Here is a 13,098-nt window from a genome sequence, read left to right on the forward strand (position 1 = left end):
GGAACACACAAACTTTTCAAATACACTTATGGACGCATACATTCACGTAAGACCACCTAAAACGTTGAAAACTATGAAAAGTACATTCCAAATTCGTATCTATCAAATTTTGTTCCTAAATTTTAGTAGGGGTACCTTGCATCAGGTGTATGTGGAATATTTAACTTGTAAAATGTACACAGAGCTTCTTCGTGGCTAAGCGGTTAGCGTACGTGCCTTTGGCGTGGGAGACCCGGCTTCAATTCCCGGCGGGAGGTAATGTGGTTTGGATTCCACGTTAATTACTAGGTCCACGTCTGATATAGCCTCTCTGCTGAAAGAGACGTTAAACTCAAAATCAACTCATTTTTAAATGTACATACGAATTTCTATGTTTACATAAAACTTTATCTGAAACGTTTAAAACCATGAAAAGTACCTTCCAAATTTATATCTACGAAGTTTGGTTCCTTAATTTTGGGAATTGGTCATGGACCAGAATGTACCTAATTTTCAAGTACAATCATGGACTTATACATTCACACCACCCACAGTACCATAAGGCTTATTGTTTTCACAATGGAAACGTACTTTGTACATATTGATGACATATAATTTCACGTTCCACCAAGTTTGGTTCTTAATTTGCTTCACCATGGACCATTTGTTCGTGAATAACATATATTTCAAATACATTTATGAACTCCTTTCAACTACATGGTACGTACCTTCGGCGCGGGAAGCCTGAATTCTATTCCCGGTAGGAGATCATCTGATTCGGATCTTAACGTTAAGCTGTAACTCCTCGTCCCATGTACCGTCGCTGCTCACAGGAAGCTGAACTTCTAATCAACCAGCTAACTAAATACACCCTGTACATTCACAACACCCAAGCCACCATGAATCAGATTTTTATTACTCGTGGTTAAACGTACTTTGTACGTACTACGAAGATATATTGATAAGGTACTAGCATTTTGAGTTGTACCTTAACATGGTCCTCTAAGAATTAAGTCATATGACCATCTTCTAAGATGGTTTCGAAGTCATATTCACCAAATTCATTAACCTTTGGAAGGAGTACTTTGGAATGGGTGACACTTACCGTTTAAATACATCCATAATATTCATGACATGACATGACATGATCATTAGTTTACTGACGTCACTCAAAAAAGCGAATTGAACTTTATAAGCTGAGTCTGTATACAAGGTGAAATAAACATGAATACAAAATACCGTTTATAAGGTAGAGGGATGGCAAAACAGCGAGAACTAAGGTAGAAATTTAATGTAATCTCATTTGATAACCTTGCCAGTTTACATGTATTGTATGATTTTGTGTCATAATTTCGTGTGCTTATTTGTAAATAGGACCTCTGAGTAACTACATTATTCCTCTACTCGAATAATGTCATTTCGAGTGTCACTTCTATAAAAAGCTGTTTTATCACATGTGCCTGTTTTTGACTAATCCTTTTTAATTCTAAAAATTTTGAAGCTTGTTCAGTAAGCAGTAGTAAGTAGTGTCTGAAAATGCATTAACCAAATCCTTATGGCTTCATTTTTTATCCCCTAGGAAGTACGATCTCATCTGTATTCAATGTGGAGTGGTAATGAGGTAACACCGCATCTTCCTTTCATCAAAAACAGTGATGCCGCAGACCCCTCAACGACAGCTATTCGACAAGGAGCATGGAGTGCACCAAGCATACAGGTATCAAGAACTGAAAGTAGACCTCCGCAAAGACATAGCTCAGTAGATCCCAAGTACACTTTCTTCAGTAGTTCCAGTACTAATCCATGATTCAAATAATGATATAACTGATTATTTCCAAAGAGCTATGTGAAAGGAAGGGAGATTCTATAATAAACATAGTCTAATATTAAGTCTTAATGCATAACTTATACAATATAAGGCTTTTATACATATATCTATATAAAAAGTACGTATAAAAAGGTCATTAATTGGACAGTGTTGTAGACAGAAGTTGAATGATAATTTGTGTAATTCGTTGAAAAAGTTTAAGAATTTGAATTAAGTAGAATTGACATGTCGATTTAGAGCCTTTGCACGTTTTAAGGACTAAAACAACGTACTTTTCTCGCCATTTTAATTTGTCGAAGTAGAACTTGCAAATTATACAGGAAATATAAAATTAGCATTCGTAGTGCATAGCTTAATATGCTTTGTGATCATAATGAAGAAATATGTTCTGGCTGAATAAATTTTTAGAGTTTATTGCAAGATTGTGGAACTTCTTGAGTAACTTAAAGCAGTTTTCATACAAATAGAGATGGAACGATACTATAATTTCTCCATAATCGGTACTTTTATCCGCTGTTTTAACGAAGTAGATTAGAACAATAACATGATATTTCAAAACAACACCGACAACGTCTGGTAGGTAATTCCTGACACCAAGATAAGACAAAAAGTATAGACAAACCTGTGTGCAGAAATCCATCTTTTCGGAATTATAGGCTACCAAAAACATGAAAAAATGAACTTTAAAGGTTATAGCTCCAATACTATGGGACCTACCGTAGTCGGGTTAAGACTTCACTTAGGAGCTAATATGTGCGGTATCCAAACATACATATCTCAGAATTTTACGGTATTAACACAACAATTTTTATAGAGGGAGTTTGGCTACTGGCATATAATTTGAAGTACTCACCAAGTCCCTCTATAAAAATTGTTGCGTTAGTACCGTAGAATATTGAAACATGTATTTTTGGATACCGCACATATTACTTCCTAAGTGAAACCTTGACTGGACTACGGTAGATCCCATAGTTTTGGGGCTATGTATCTTTAAAGTTCATTTTCTCATGTTTTCGGCAGCCTGTAACTCCGAAAGGAAGAATGTGTGCACCCAGGTTGGTCTATACTTTTTATCTTATCTTGATGTCATGAATCACGTCCCAAACATTGTCGTTGTTTTGAAACTCTCTCTCTCTCTCTTTCTCTCTCTCTCTCTCTCTCTCTCTCTCTCTATATATATATATATATATATATATATATATATATATATATATATATATATATATTCTTGACACCAAGATAAGACGAAAAGTATAGACCAACCTGGAACCTGGGTGCACAAATGCCTCATTTCAGAGTTATTGGCTGCCGAAAACATGGAAAAATTAAGTTCAAAGGTCCATAGCTCCAAAACTATGGGGCCTACTGTAGTTGGTTCAAGACTTCACTTAGGAAGTAACCTGTGCTCTATCCAGAAATACATGTTTTAGAATCCTACGGTACTCACACAATAATTTTTATACAGGGTGTTTCAAAACAACACCGACAACGTTTGGGAGATGATTCCTGACACCAAAATAAGACAAAAAGTATAGACCAACCTGGGTGCACAAATGCTTCCTTTTGGAGTTATAGGCTGCCAAAAAGATGAAAAAATGAAGTTTAGAGGTCCATAGCTCCAAAACTATGGGACCTACCGTAGTCGGATCAAGACTTTACTAAGGAACTAATATGTGCCCTATCCAAAAATACATGTTTAGAATCCTAAGGTACTGACGCAACAATTTTTGTACAGACAGTTTGGTTACGAGCATATAATCTGAAGTACTCACTAACTACCTCTATAAAAATTGCTGCGGAAGTACTGCAGGATTCTGAAGCATGTATTTTGGGATAGAGCGCATATTAGTTTCTTAGTACAGTCTTGACCCGACTACGGTAGGCCCCATAGTTTTGGAGCTATGGACCTTTAAAGCTAATTTTTTGATGTTTTCGGCAGCCTATAACTCCGAAAGGAAGCATTTGTGCACCCAGGTTGGTCTATACTTTTTTATCTTATCTTGGTGTAAGGAATCACCTCCCAAATGTTGCCGGTGTTGCTTTGAAACACCCTGTATAGGCACTTTGGCTATGGGCATATAATTTGAAGTACTCAAAAACTACCTTTATAAAAATTGTTGCGGAAGTACTGCACGATTCTGAAACACGGATATTTGGATAGGACACACATTAGTTCCTAAGTGAAGTATTGACCCGACTACGGTAAGTCCCATAGTTTTGGAGCTATGGGCCTTTAAAGTTCATGTTTTCAGCAGCCTATAACTCCGAAAGGAAGCATTTGTGCAGCCGGGTTGGTCTATACTTTTTGTCTTATCTTGGTATCAGGAATCACCTCCCCAACGTTGTCGGTGTTGTTTTGAAACACATTGCATATCCTTTAGTTTATATAATGACTTTACCTATTTTAAATTATTGACTAATTCCATATAGTTTGAAATGTAATATTTACCGTTTAAAACTCTTTTATATAACAGGAGCTCCTTCGTGGTTAAGCGGTTAGCGTATGCGCCTTTGGTGTGGGAGACCTGGGTTCGATTCCCGGCGGGAGCTCATGTGGTTCGGATTCCACGTTAATCAATAGGTCCCGTCTCATATAGCCTCGCTGCTGAAAGGGACGTTAAACTCAAAATCAACTCAACTCAACTCTTGTATATAGCAGTAGAAAACATGGTTTTAAATCAGAAGTGTTCAATACTTGAACTTCCTTGACTTTGTACGTTCTTGAAAATGAGACAAAATGACAATATTGTTGTGTTAAAGTACATTTGCTAACCAATATAAGTATTTTTGATATTGCAGGTATGGTAAAGGAAGACGATATGTCATACCGGCGTTGCCTTTTTAGGTATGAAAAGATACCGTCACTGACAAATGGCATACTGTCACTCAAAGATATGTGCATATAAGTGTAGGTTCAGGGAACTATATTACTCCTTTCAGCGTATTGCGATCACCTCCAAAAACTTAAGGTGGCGGGAAATTCAGGTTGTCTTAGTCTTTAAATATCATTGACACTTTTGTTTTAAAATATAGAGCGAGTTAGTGAGGCTGGAACAAATTAGATTTTTCAGTTTGCTTTTTTATATGTCTAAAATTTGAGGGATCATATGTGTGTGCGTGTGTATACAGGGTTTGTATGATAAGTAATGAGACCAGGTCTGGAAACATTGTTTTATTGATCTGATCTGTACAGGGACTTAAAAGCTTTCGAAGTACTCTCCTCTTGCGTCGATGCACTTCTGCAATCGATGTTTCCACGCTGCAAACGCCCCCTGGAAGTCAGCAGCCGGCATGTCCTTTAGAAATGTGGTCACGGCTGCTTGGATGGCTGTGACGTCTGCAAAACGGGTTCCTTTCAAGCGTGGCTTCAGCTTCGGGAAGAGGAAGAAGTCGGCCGGGCTCACATCTGGGCTGTAGGGTGGTTGTGGAAGGACTTCCACCCCAATCCGGGTCAAAAAGGAGGTCACTAAGAAGGCGGTGTGGGCAGGGGCATTGTCGTGATGCAACTTCCACCGGCTAGCGATCGCCGGTCTTTTCCGCTTGACGCTCCTGTGCAGTCTCTCAAGGACTTGTTTGTAGAAGGCGGCGTTGACGGCTTGTCCTTGGGGTACAAACTCCTTGTGGACCACCCCCACATTGTCAAAAAAAACAATCAACATTGTTTTCACCTTTGACTTCGACATTCTGGCCTTCTTGGGGCGCGGGGACGCAGGAGTGTGCCACTCCGCGCTTTGACGTTTCGTTTCAGGGTCGTACTGGAACACCCACGACTCGTCACCTGTTATGACGTCATCTTCAAAGTTAGGGTCACTGTTCATGAGGTTCAACAGTTCCTGACAACAATCAACACGTCGTTGCTTTTGTTCGTCAGTCAACACTCGCGGCACCAGTTTCGCACAGATTTTTCTCATTCCCAATTGTTCCGTCACAATCTTGTGCACTGTTGTGTGGTTCATATCGAGTTCATCAGCAATCAATCTCAACGATAATCGACGGTCTGAGTTCAGGAGATCCCTCACTTTTGCCACAGTTTCGTCCGTAGTCACTGTTGTCGGGCGTCCAGCCCTCTCCAGATCCTCAACGCTTTCCCGGCCGTTCCGGAACGCACTGTGCCAACGAAACACCTGGGCTTTGGATAGGGCTTCCTCTTTGTAGGCCTCCGTGATGAGAGAAAGCGTCTGAGTAGCCGTTTTCCCCAGGCGAACGCAAAATTTGATCGCATAACGCTGTTCGATGGAACCCTCCATGTTTGTTGATTTTCCGCCGTGACAAGAATGTTCACAAGGGCTTTGTCCAAGGCTTGTCCGCGCTCCACTAAGGCTCGGAGCCAACTGACGCGCGGTGCGTTGCTTTGCTCGGACCCCCCCCTACATCCTCCATCACCGACAAACCCGCTCCAGCGACACGCGCGCCGCGGCGCGGCGAGTCTCATTACTTATCATACAGACCTTGTACATGTATATTAACTTAATCGTAATGTGAGTATTATAAGTAATTTCATGTTGAGCGTTTAATGCTCTTTTTTGTTTGTTTATTTGATGAATAAAAATTCAGAGTAGTTGAAATGTAATACTGTGTATGAATTAAACGCGTACCAAAGCTTATTTAATATTGTAAGACTGATATGTGCCAAGATGTGACTGGTACAAAATGATGATAGCACAAAAATAATATCTCGTAGTCATATTTTTATTAGTGTATGTGTACATACAGCATAAGACAATTATAAAATATTTCTGCATCATCATGTTATATTCACGTAGGTTGTTTTCTAAAAATTTCGAGTTGTTATCCACAATTTTGAGATTGATGTGAAAACGTAATAATTCAGTTTCTAGTGTCTGACACATGTGCATAAAAAAAGAAAGAAAAATCTGGCAATGAACTTCATTATAGTGGTTATATATATATATATATATATATATATATATATATATATATATATATATATATATAATGTTTTCTCGTGATGCAACCGTTTTGTATTAGAGAACATTTTGTTGATAAACCACATTCTCAGCTCTCTTAAATGTGGGTATTCCAAGCTTCATCGTAAAAACAGCATAAATCACAATGAAATCGACTATCCTATTAGTTGTATATTCTGGAAGTTTTAGTATATAGGCAATGTGTGTTTCGAAATATTTTGTTTTAAAAATTGTTTCGTTTTATGAGAAAAATCGTTTCTATTATAACCATGTCGGTCCCGGCATCCCCCGCAGGGGACATAAAATATAACGAAATTATTATTTTTTTATAACTTTAAAATCAGACTGGCAACATTGAAAACTGTTTACAGGAGATGATCCATCTATGATCATCTCCTGTAAACAGTTTTCAATGTTTCTAGTCTGATTGTAAAGTTGTAAAGAAACAATAATTTCGTCACCTCTGTAAACAGTTTTCAATATTGCCAGTCTGATTTTAAAGTTGTAAAGAAATAATAATTTCCTTATATTTTATGTCCCCTGTGGGGGACGGTGGGACCGACATGGATAATCTAAGTAATTTTTTGTTTCCCTTGTTTTAATGTGTTATGACTGAATTGATCTATTACATTTATACTGTTATTCATGTCACATCACATGAGTTGTTTACATTTCTGTAAAGTTTTCTTTTGTTCTACTGTATATTCCCTAATGTCTTATGAATGAATTGACCTATTACCTTATACTGTTTATCACACTATATTTAAGTTATAGAAAACTGCATCAAATTCTCTTTAACCGTTTTGAAGACATTGAGCTGAAGTTAGCCATAGGAACATGTATCGTTTTGGCCAGTTGTGTACATTAACTGTATAAAATACTTACAAGAGCCAGTTTCATGATACTGTTTGTTAATTATGTTAAATCTTTGAAGTGGAGTCATGAGCTGAGAAAAATTACAGTTTCGCCCTGAAAAATGTATTAACATATTTTCCTTTTCTTTGAGCTATGAATTTTTAGCGAGGAATTTTTTGTACTTGCTTTAAGTCTTTGCAGCAGCCATCGGGACTGCGAGTTGGGTGAGGGATTTCAGGAGCGAATTATGTATATAATTAAGCAATGTCCACATTCCTCACGATTGCATTCTCATTAACGCCGAGCTATAAGTACTTTTCGGTGAAAGATTTTAGTATTAGATATGTTACACCCATTTTTGTTTTCGTCCTTTTTATATTTCAAACAGTTTTAATTAACTTTCGGTTGTTGTGGTATTTGTTATGCCAACAAGGTTTACTCAAATAGTAACCTTTCAAATTTTTTACTACATAACATGATAGTTATCGAAGATATTAGAGAATTTTATAATTTAGATGGTCTTTGCGTTAAATCTCTTAGCAAGTTACTTTACATCACGAAGAAGGGCGATGCAAATTTGTGGAAAAACAGAAGTAGAATCTTTTGTGTAAGATTTTCCTTTGTTTTGCTGTATGTAGCATAATGGTAAAGTGTTCCAGCTTCATTTAAGTAATATCATAATGTCTGATGTTTTAATATAAATTTACATACAGTTTATGTGAATTAAATGTGTTGTATGAAGGTACCTATGATAGAAACAAAAAATAAGTAAAATCTGGTATCTCACTACTGCATCATGTTGTTTTCTCTACGTGATTTGGTGGGATCTCTGTGTAATAAGGTACCTAAGCACATAATGCAGAAGTATATAAAAGTATATCCATTATTGATCATCAATTATACTGCTTATAGACGATCCAAGAAAGCTTGAACAAGAGTCTTGTTCAAGACCATTCAAGACTATTTGATGAAAAGGACGTCAGCACTGACGTCATTTTTGTCTTGAATTCAATAGTTTTCGTTCAAGAAATTTCGTTTCGTTTCGATCCTGTTCTAAACAATCCAATTCAAGAATGTTCAATAGCCAATCAGCGCTCGAGTTGAACGCAGGAAAATACAAAACAACTATGATGGCGTCGTGAGACAGAGCGGCAGTTGTTGAATAAATATCTTTTCATTACTCTTTTCCATAATTATCTCATGTGCAAAGTATGCTTATAATAATAAACGAAATCCAATATCTGCGCTGAAAACTGTTGTTAGTATTTTTATTGATAATATACACGATTTATGTAGTTACAGTGCTTGCATGCCCATAACTATTGTTAAATTTTGAGACAATGATAGGTATAAGTATTAATTTGAGAATTTAATGTACAAGAATATCGAGTGTAGATTGAAAAAGAAGAGTCCATTCAATAAAAAATATATATATGACTTTTCTTGCTTTAATAGTACGTTTTGTACTGTTATTAATCTGGGATAATAAAAAAATAATAATTGTGTACAGATTGATGATATGCTCGCAAACTGAAGTACCCTGGAAATGATTACATGTTATCCTATTATAAGATATGCAATTATTTTATTACGGAATTCACACGTAGTATTTCAGAAATCATTTCTTAAGTTAGGATTTGATTTCATGCGTGCAGGTTAATTTTACGAGGACTTTCCCGTAAGGTACAAAAGCGCATCCAGACATAGGCCACATATATATATAAAAAAAATAAATAAATAAAAATAAAAAAATAAAATCGAGAATGCTATTTAACAGAGTCAGGGCAGGAACATAAAAAGGGGCCTACGCTCGAGTACGTCCGTGGGGAGCATGCGCGTCATCGACGGAGGTTATTGGCCAAGAAACATAAGAATAAGAATAGTGCAACAAACCCTTGACATTGTATTCACTCATTTTAACTCAACTATTGCCTTTGTAATGATTTGATACTGGTAACATTAAACTTCTAAACATAAATACTGGTTTCCAACATTATACAAGCATCTTCCAACAGTGGATATTATTATCCCAAACAATCCTCTTTCATACGCACTCACACATTTTAACAGTAAAATTGCTATTTGACGGTTTATTCTAAACCAGTACCAAATATGGGAAAGGTTTGTAAAGAAAGTCTGATGCAGATATGGGCCGTAAGTCCAGTAGTTGAAAAATATATTATCATTGCTTCGTTTGTTTTCCTGTGTTTTCAGCCTTATCTTTGAACAATCTTCGATGCCATAGCATACATAACATCAAAAGGCAGTCATTGCCTCGTGATACACACAATTTTTTGAAGCAGTTTGATTTTTTTTCTTTTTGAGTGTGATTCTGCCATCCGTACGCCATTTGAAGAATTGGATTTTCAAAAAGCTTAGTAAAGGGATTTTGTAGCTAAGCAGCACTTTACTCTTAACTTAAGCTAACCTAACTCTCATTTAATGTAAAAGTGGAAAAATACTTAGTGAGAATTCGATGGGGTTGCTACAAAATCAATTGACCTGTTTTCTAAATGATTTAATATATCTATTAAATTTGAAATGCGGGAAAAATGTTAGGAAAGATATGCTAATAATATAGCTATTCATGCGCAGGTCTGAACTAAATCAGTACGCAGTTTCGCTTTCATTTGTTTTCATAGTTTCAATCACTTGTTTTGGACTGTCACCTGTCATGATTCGATACTTGATTCAATACTTCTATGATCGTGTAAAAGTTGTTTCAAGATCATTCGAGACTCTTGTTCAAATGTCTTGAACAATGTTGCTTTGAACGTGTAAATTTGAGGTATTGAATGGTCTTGTTCAAGCTTTCTTGGATCGTCTACAAGAAGCATTAGAGACTGTGATTTTTTCATGCGGTCATTAATTTGTTCTGTTGTGTTGACTATATGTAAATGTGTGTATATAATCACAGCTAAAATTGTTTGAAAACTCTATTCACTTTTAAATTTTAGCATCTGTTTTTGTTCTTAACTATTGAGTCTCCAGTAGAATGCCTTGAATGCAGAAAGTTGTTAAATATGAAGAAATCAAGATATTCCACGTAGTAGTAAACAGAAACAGAAGTCACAGAACACTAATACAGATTCCACAATCCATATACAGTCATGACAGGAAGAAGAAAAGTAGAGTAAACATCCACTACCATTTGCTAGTGTATTCTAATTATGTGTATTTACCGAATGCATGACGTCATCTGTCTGGTAGATGGGTTGATTAAAATTTTTATTATTTTCCTTCAAAGCTTCAGTTCAAGATAGATCGTTTCAATTGGCCGCTGCGATCACATGATAATCAGTCTAAACGTAAGGATTTTCAAGATCAGAAAATTTCTTCGTATGAGACATAAAAAATATAACTGATCTCTGGATCTCCAATATGGTTCTCCGCTTCTAGATCATGCAGCTATTATGAGGGTCTTGGCTGTAGTCCCAGTAGTAAATGTGATTAGTGGTCTGATAGCGCAAGTTTTGTTTTGACATGATCGTTCGTTTATCTATTATTGTTTTTCATACTGAAAGCAGAAAGTAATAATAACATTATGGAATATCGTTCAAATTATTTTTTTTTCTCTTTCTTTGATCAAAATAGTGTGGTATTTTGGCTAGTTTCCTGTAACAGAGAGGAAAAAAACAAGAATGGGGACTTCCTATCTAGATGCTTTAAAATATCCTCCGCTGTATTTAATTTTATCCAGTTATGCTCCATCAGATAGATCAAAAGTTGAAGGCTATAAAAATATTGCATTTACGATAGCTATGGATCACTCTAAAGGTAGAAAGGAACGCTGAATTAAATGTCCAAAGTTATGTTGAAACTCTCAATTTGCCTTATGAGGCATAGTTGCATTAGGTGAGATTGTAACTGTTAATAAAACGATGGAAGTTAGGAAGATCAGATAGGCGATGGAAAGATTATAAAGTTGTTAAGTGGGTGAAAATGCTATTATTTCAGGACCTGAGTAGCTATGTGGTTCATCGTGGATTCTCATTTAAGATTAAAATACATATACTTACCATTGATATATTTAGTTTCTGACCATACGCTCCATAGTAATATCGTTGATTCTTTGATATAGATTCCATTACAATTAGTTGTGTGGTTCATCTGCAAAGCAGAGACACTTAGTGTAATGTTGAATAATGAACACCAATAGTAACTGTAGACCAGCGGTGTACGGTGAAATTTTGTTTGGGGGGATGGGTGATAAAAAAGTATGCACTACCTGTGGTACTACTTAGGCAATGAGTGACGTAATTATAAATGGCAGGTAGTGTGCTGCCACAACTGTAAATTTATATAGAACATAAACTCTCTACTTGTATCATCTTTAAATAGACAACATATTGCCGGACATGTACAGTTTGCGGCAAAACTAGACAGGATATTTGATACAGATTTCTATATATATAAAATAATCTGCTGACTTTTGTCTCACATCTTACATAAATATAATTCTAAATTTACAAACAAACATATAAACCTTAATAAAATTATTTTTTCTTTATTTTTTTAAAATAAAAGTTAAAAATATTGCATCGCTGATGCATAATTACGATTACCTTAGTTTACAATATGAATAAATCACGCCGTGCAATTTTGGCAAGCTCTGAAACCACTTACAGGAATTTCCCGACGAATACTAAGAAGAGCTAGGCTGGTAAGTCGATCTTGGTTCAGTGTATTCCGCAGGTAGCGTTTTAGCCTCTTCATTGATGAAAAGCTTCTTTCAGTTGAAGCAGTCGACATAGGTAAAGTAGTTAGTATTTGCAACATTTTCCATATATTGGGATAAAAATATTTGATTGTATTGAATCAACGCGTCAGTTGCTGTTTGAGGCCTTTCGCTTTCTGTAGTGTTGTTCCACTTCGATTTCCATACTTCAAATTCAGAAAGTGCAGTTATGGAATTAGGCAAAATATCTTGATAAAACTGTATACACTTCCTAAGTTCAGTGGTAGAAAAATATCTTACCTAAACGGCTTGGAATAAATGTCTGAATATTTGTAAGGATCTGTCTGTGATTTGAAAATCGCTCTTTCAATTCTGATACAACAGAATCTAGACATGGTATGAAGACTGATCTTCTATAATATTCCTCTGGATCAGATGCATTAATATTTTCCCTGTGACACTGACGAGAAGCAGTTCTTGGTTTCTCAATGACGACTCCAATTTTAGCGGCAATACTTTGGCTTCTTCAAAACATAACTTGAATTCACTATCTCCATTAGAACGCCAAGTGTTTATTAACGTTAAAGTATCATCAGCATTGTGGCACACCTCCGTAAGGTCACAATTTACTTTCTGAAAGGCTTTGGAAAGTTGCAAAGTGCAAGACAATACTTTTTTCGTTACAACGAGAGCCACCATGAACTAACCATTTAGTATGGATAATAATAGCTGGTGTGCTGAAGTTGATGTTTCTCTGTTAGAAACTTCTTAGAGTTGTTCGAGAGCATGAACAACTGATATATGTAACTCCTTAAATCTTACTACATTAC

General features: G+C 36.1%; 1 protein-coding gene across 9 annotated transcripts in view; it reads left to right on the plus strand.

Moving 5' to 3' along the window:
* LOC145673876 (uncharacterized) overlaps positions 1–13,098 on the plus strand; it is a 254,260-nt gene that overhangs the window by 220,251 nt on the left and 20,911 nt on the right. For 7 of the 9 annotated variants that reach the window (XM_081743654.1, XM_081743661.1, XM_081743655.1 and 4 more), the window contains one exon: positions 1,559–2,111. In XM_081743654.1, coding sequence (XP_081599780.1) covers positions 1,559–1,786 — 228 coding nt within the window. In that variant the 3' untranslated portion in view covers positions 1,787–2,111. Of the gene's footprint in view, positions 1–1,558; positions 2,112–4,606; positions 4,938–13,098 lie in introns of those variants that run through there. The other 2 variants (XM_081743659.1, XM_081743658.1) reach the window with 2 other exon arrangements.

Source organism: Thermobia domestica, chromosome 17 (assembly GCF_964235325.1).
Source record: "Thermobia domestica chromosome 17, izTheDome1.hap1.1, whole genome shotgun sequence".
In the NCBI taxonomy this organism is placed as follows: domain Eukaryota; kingdom Metazoa; phylum Arthropoda; class Insecta; order Zygentoma; family Lepismatidae; genus Thermobia; species Thermobia domestica.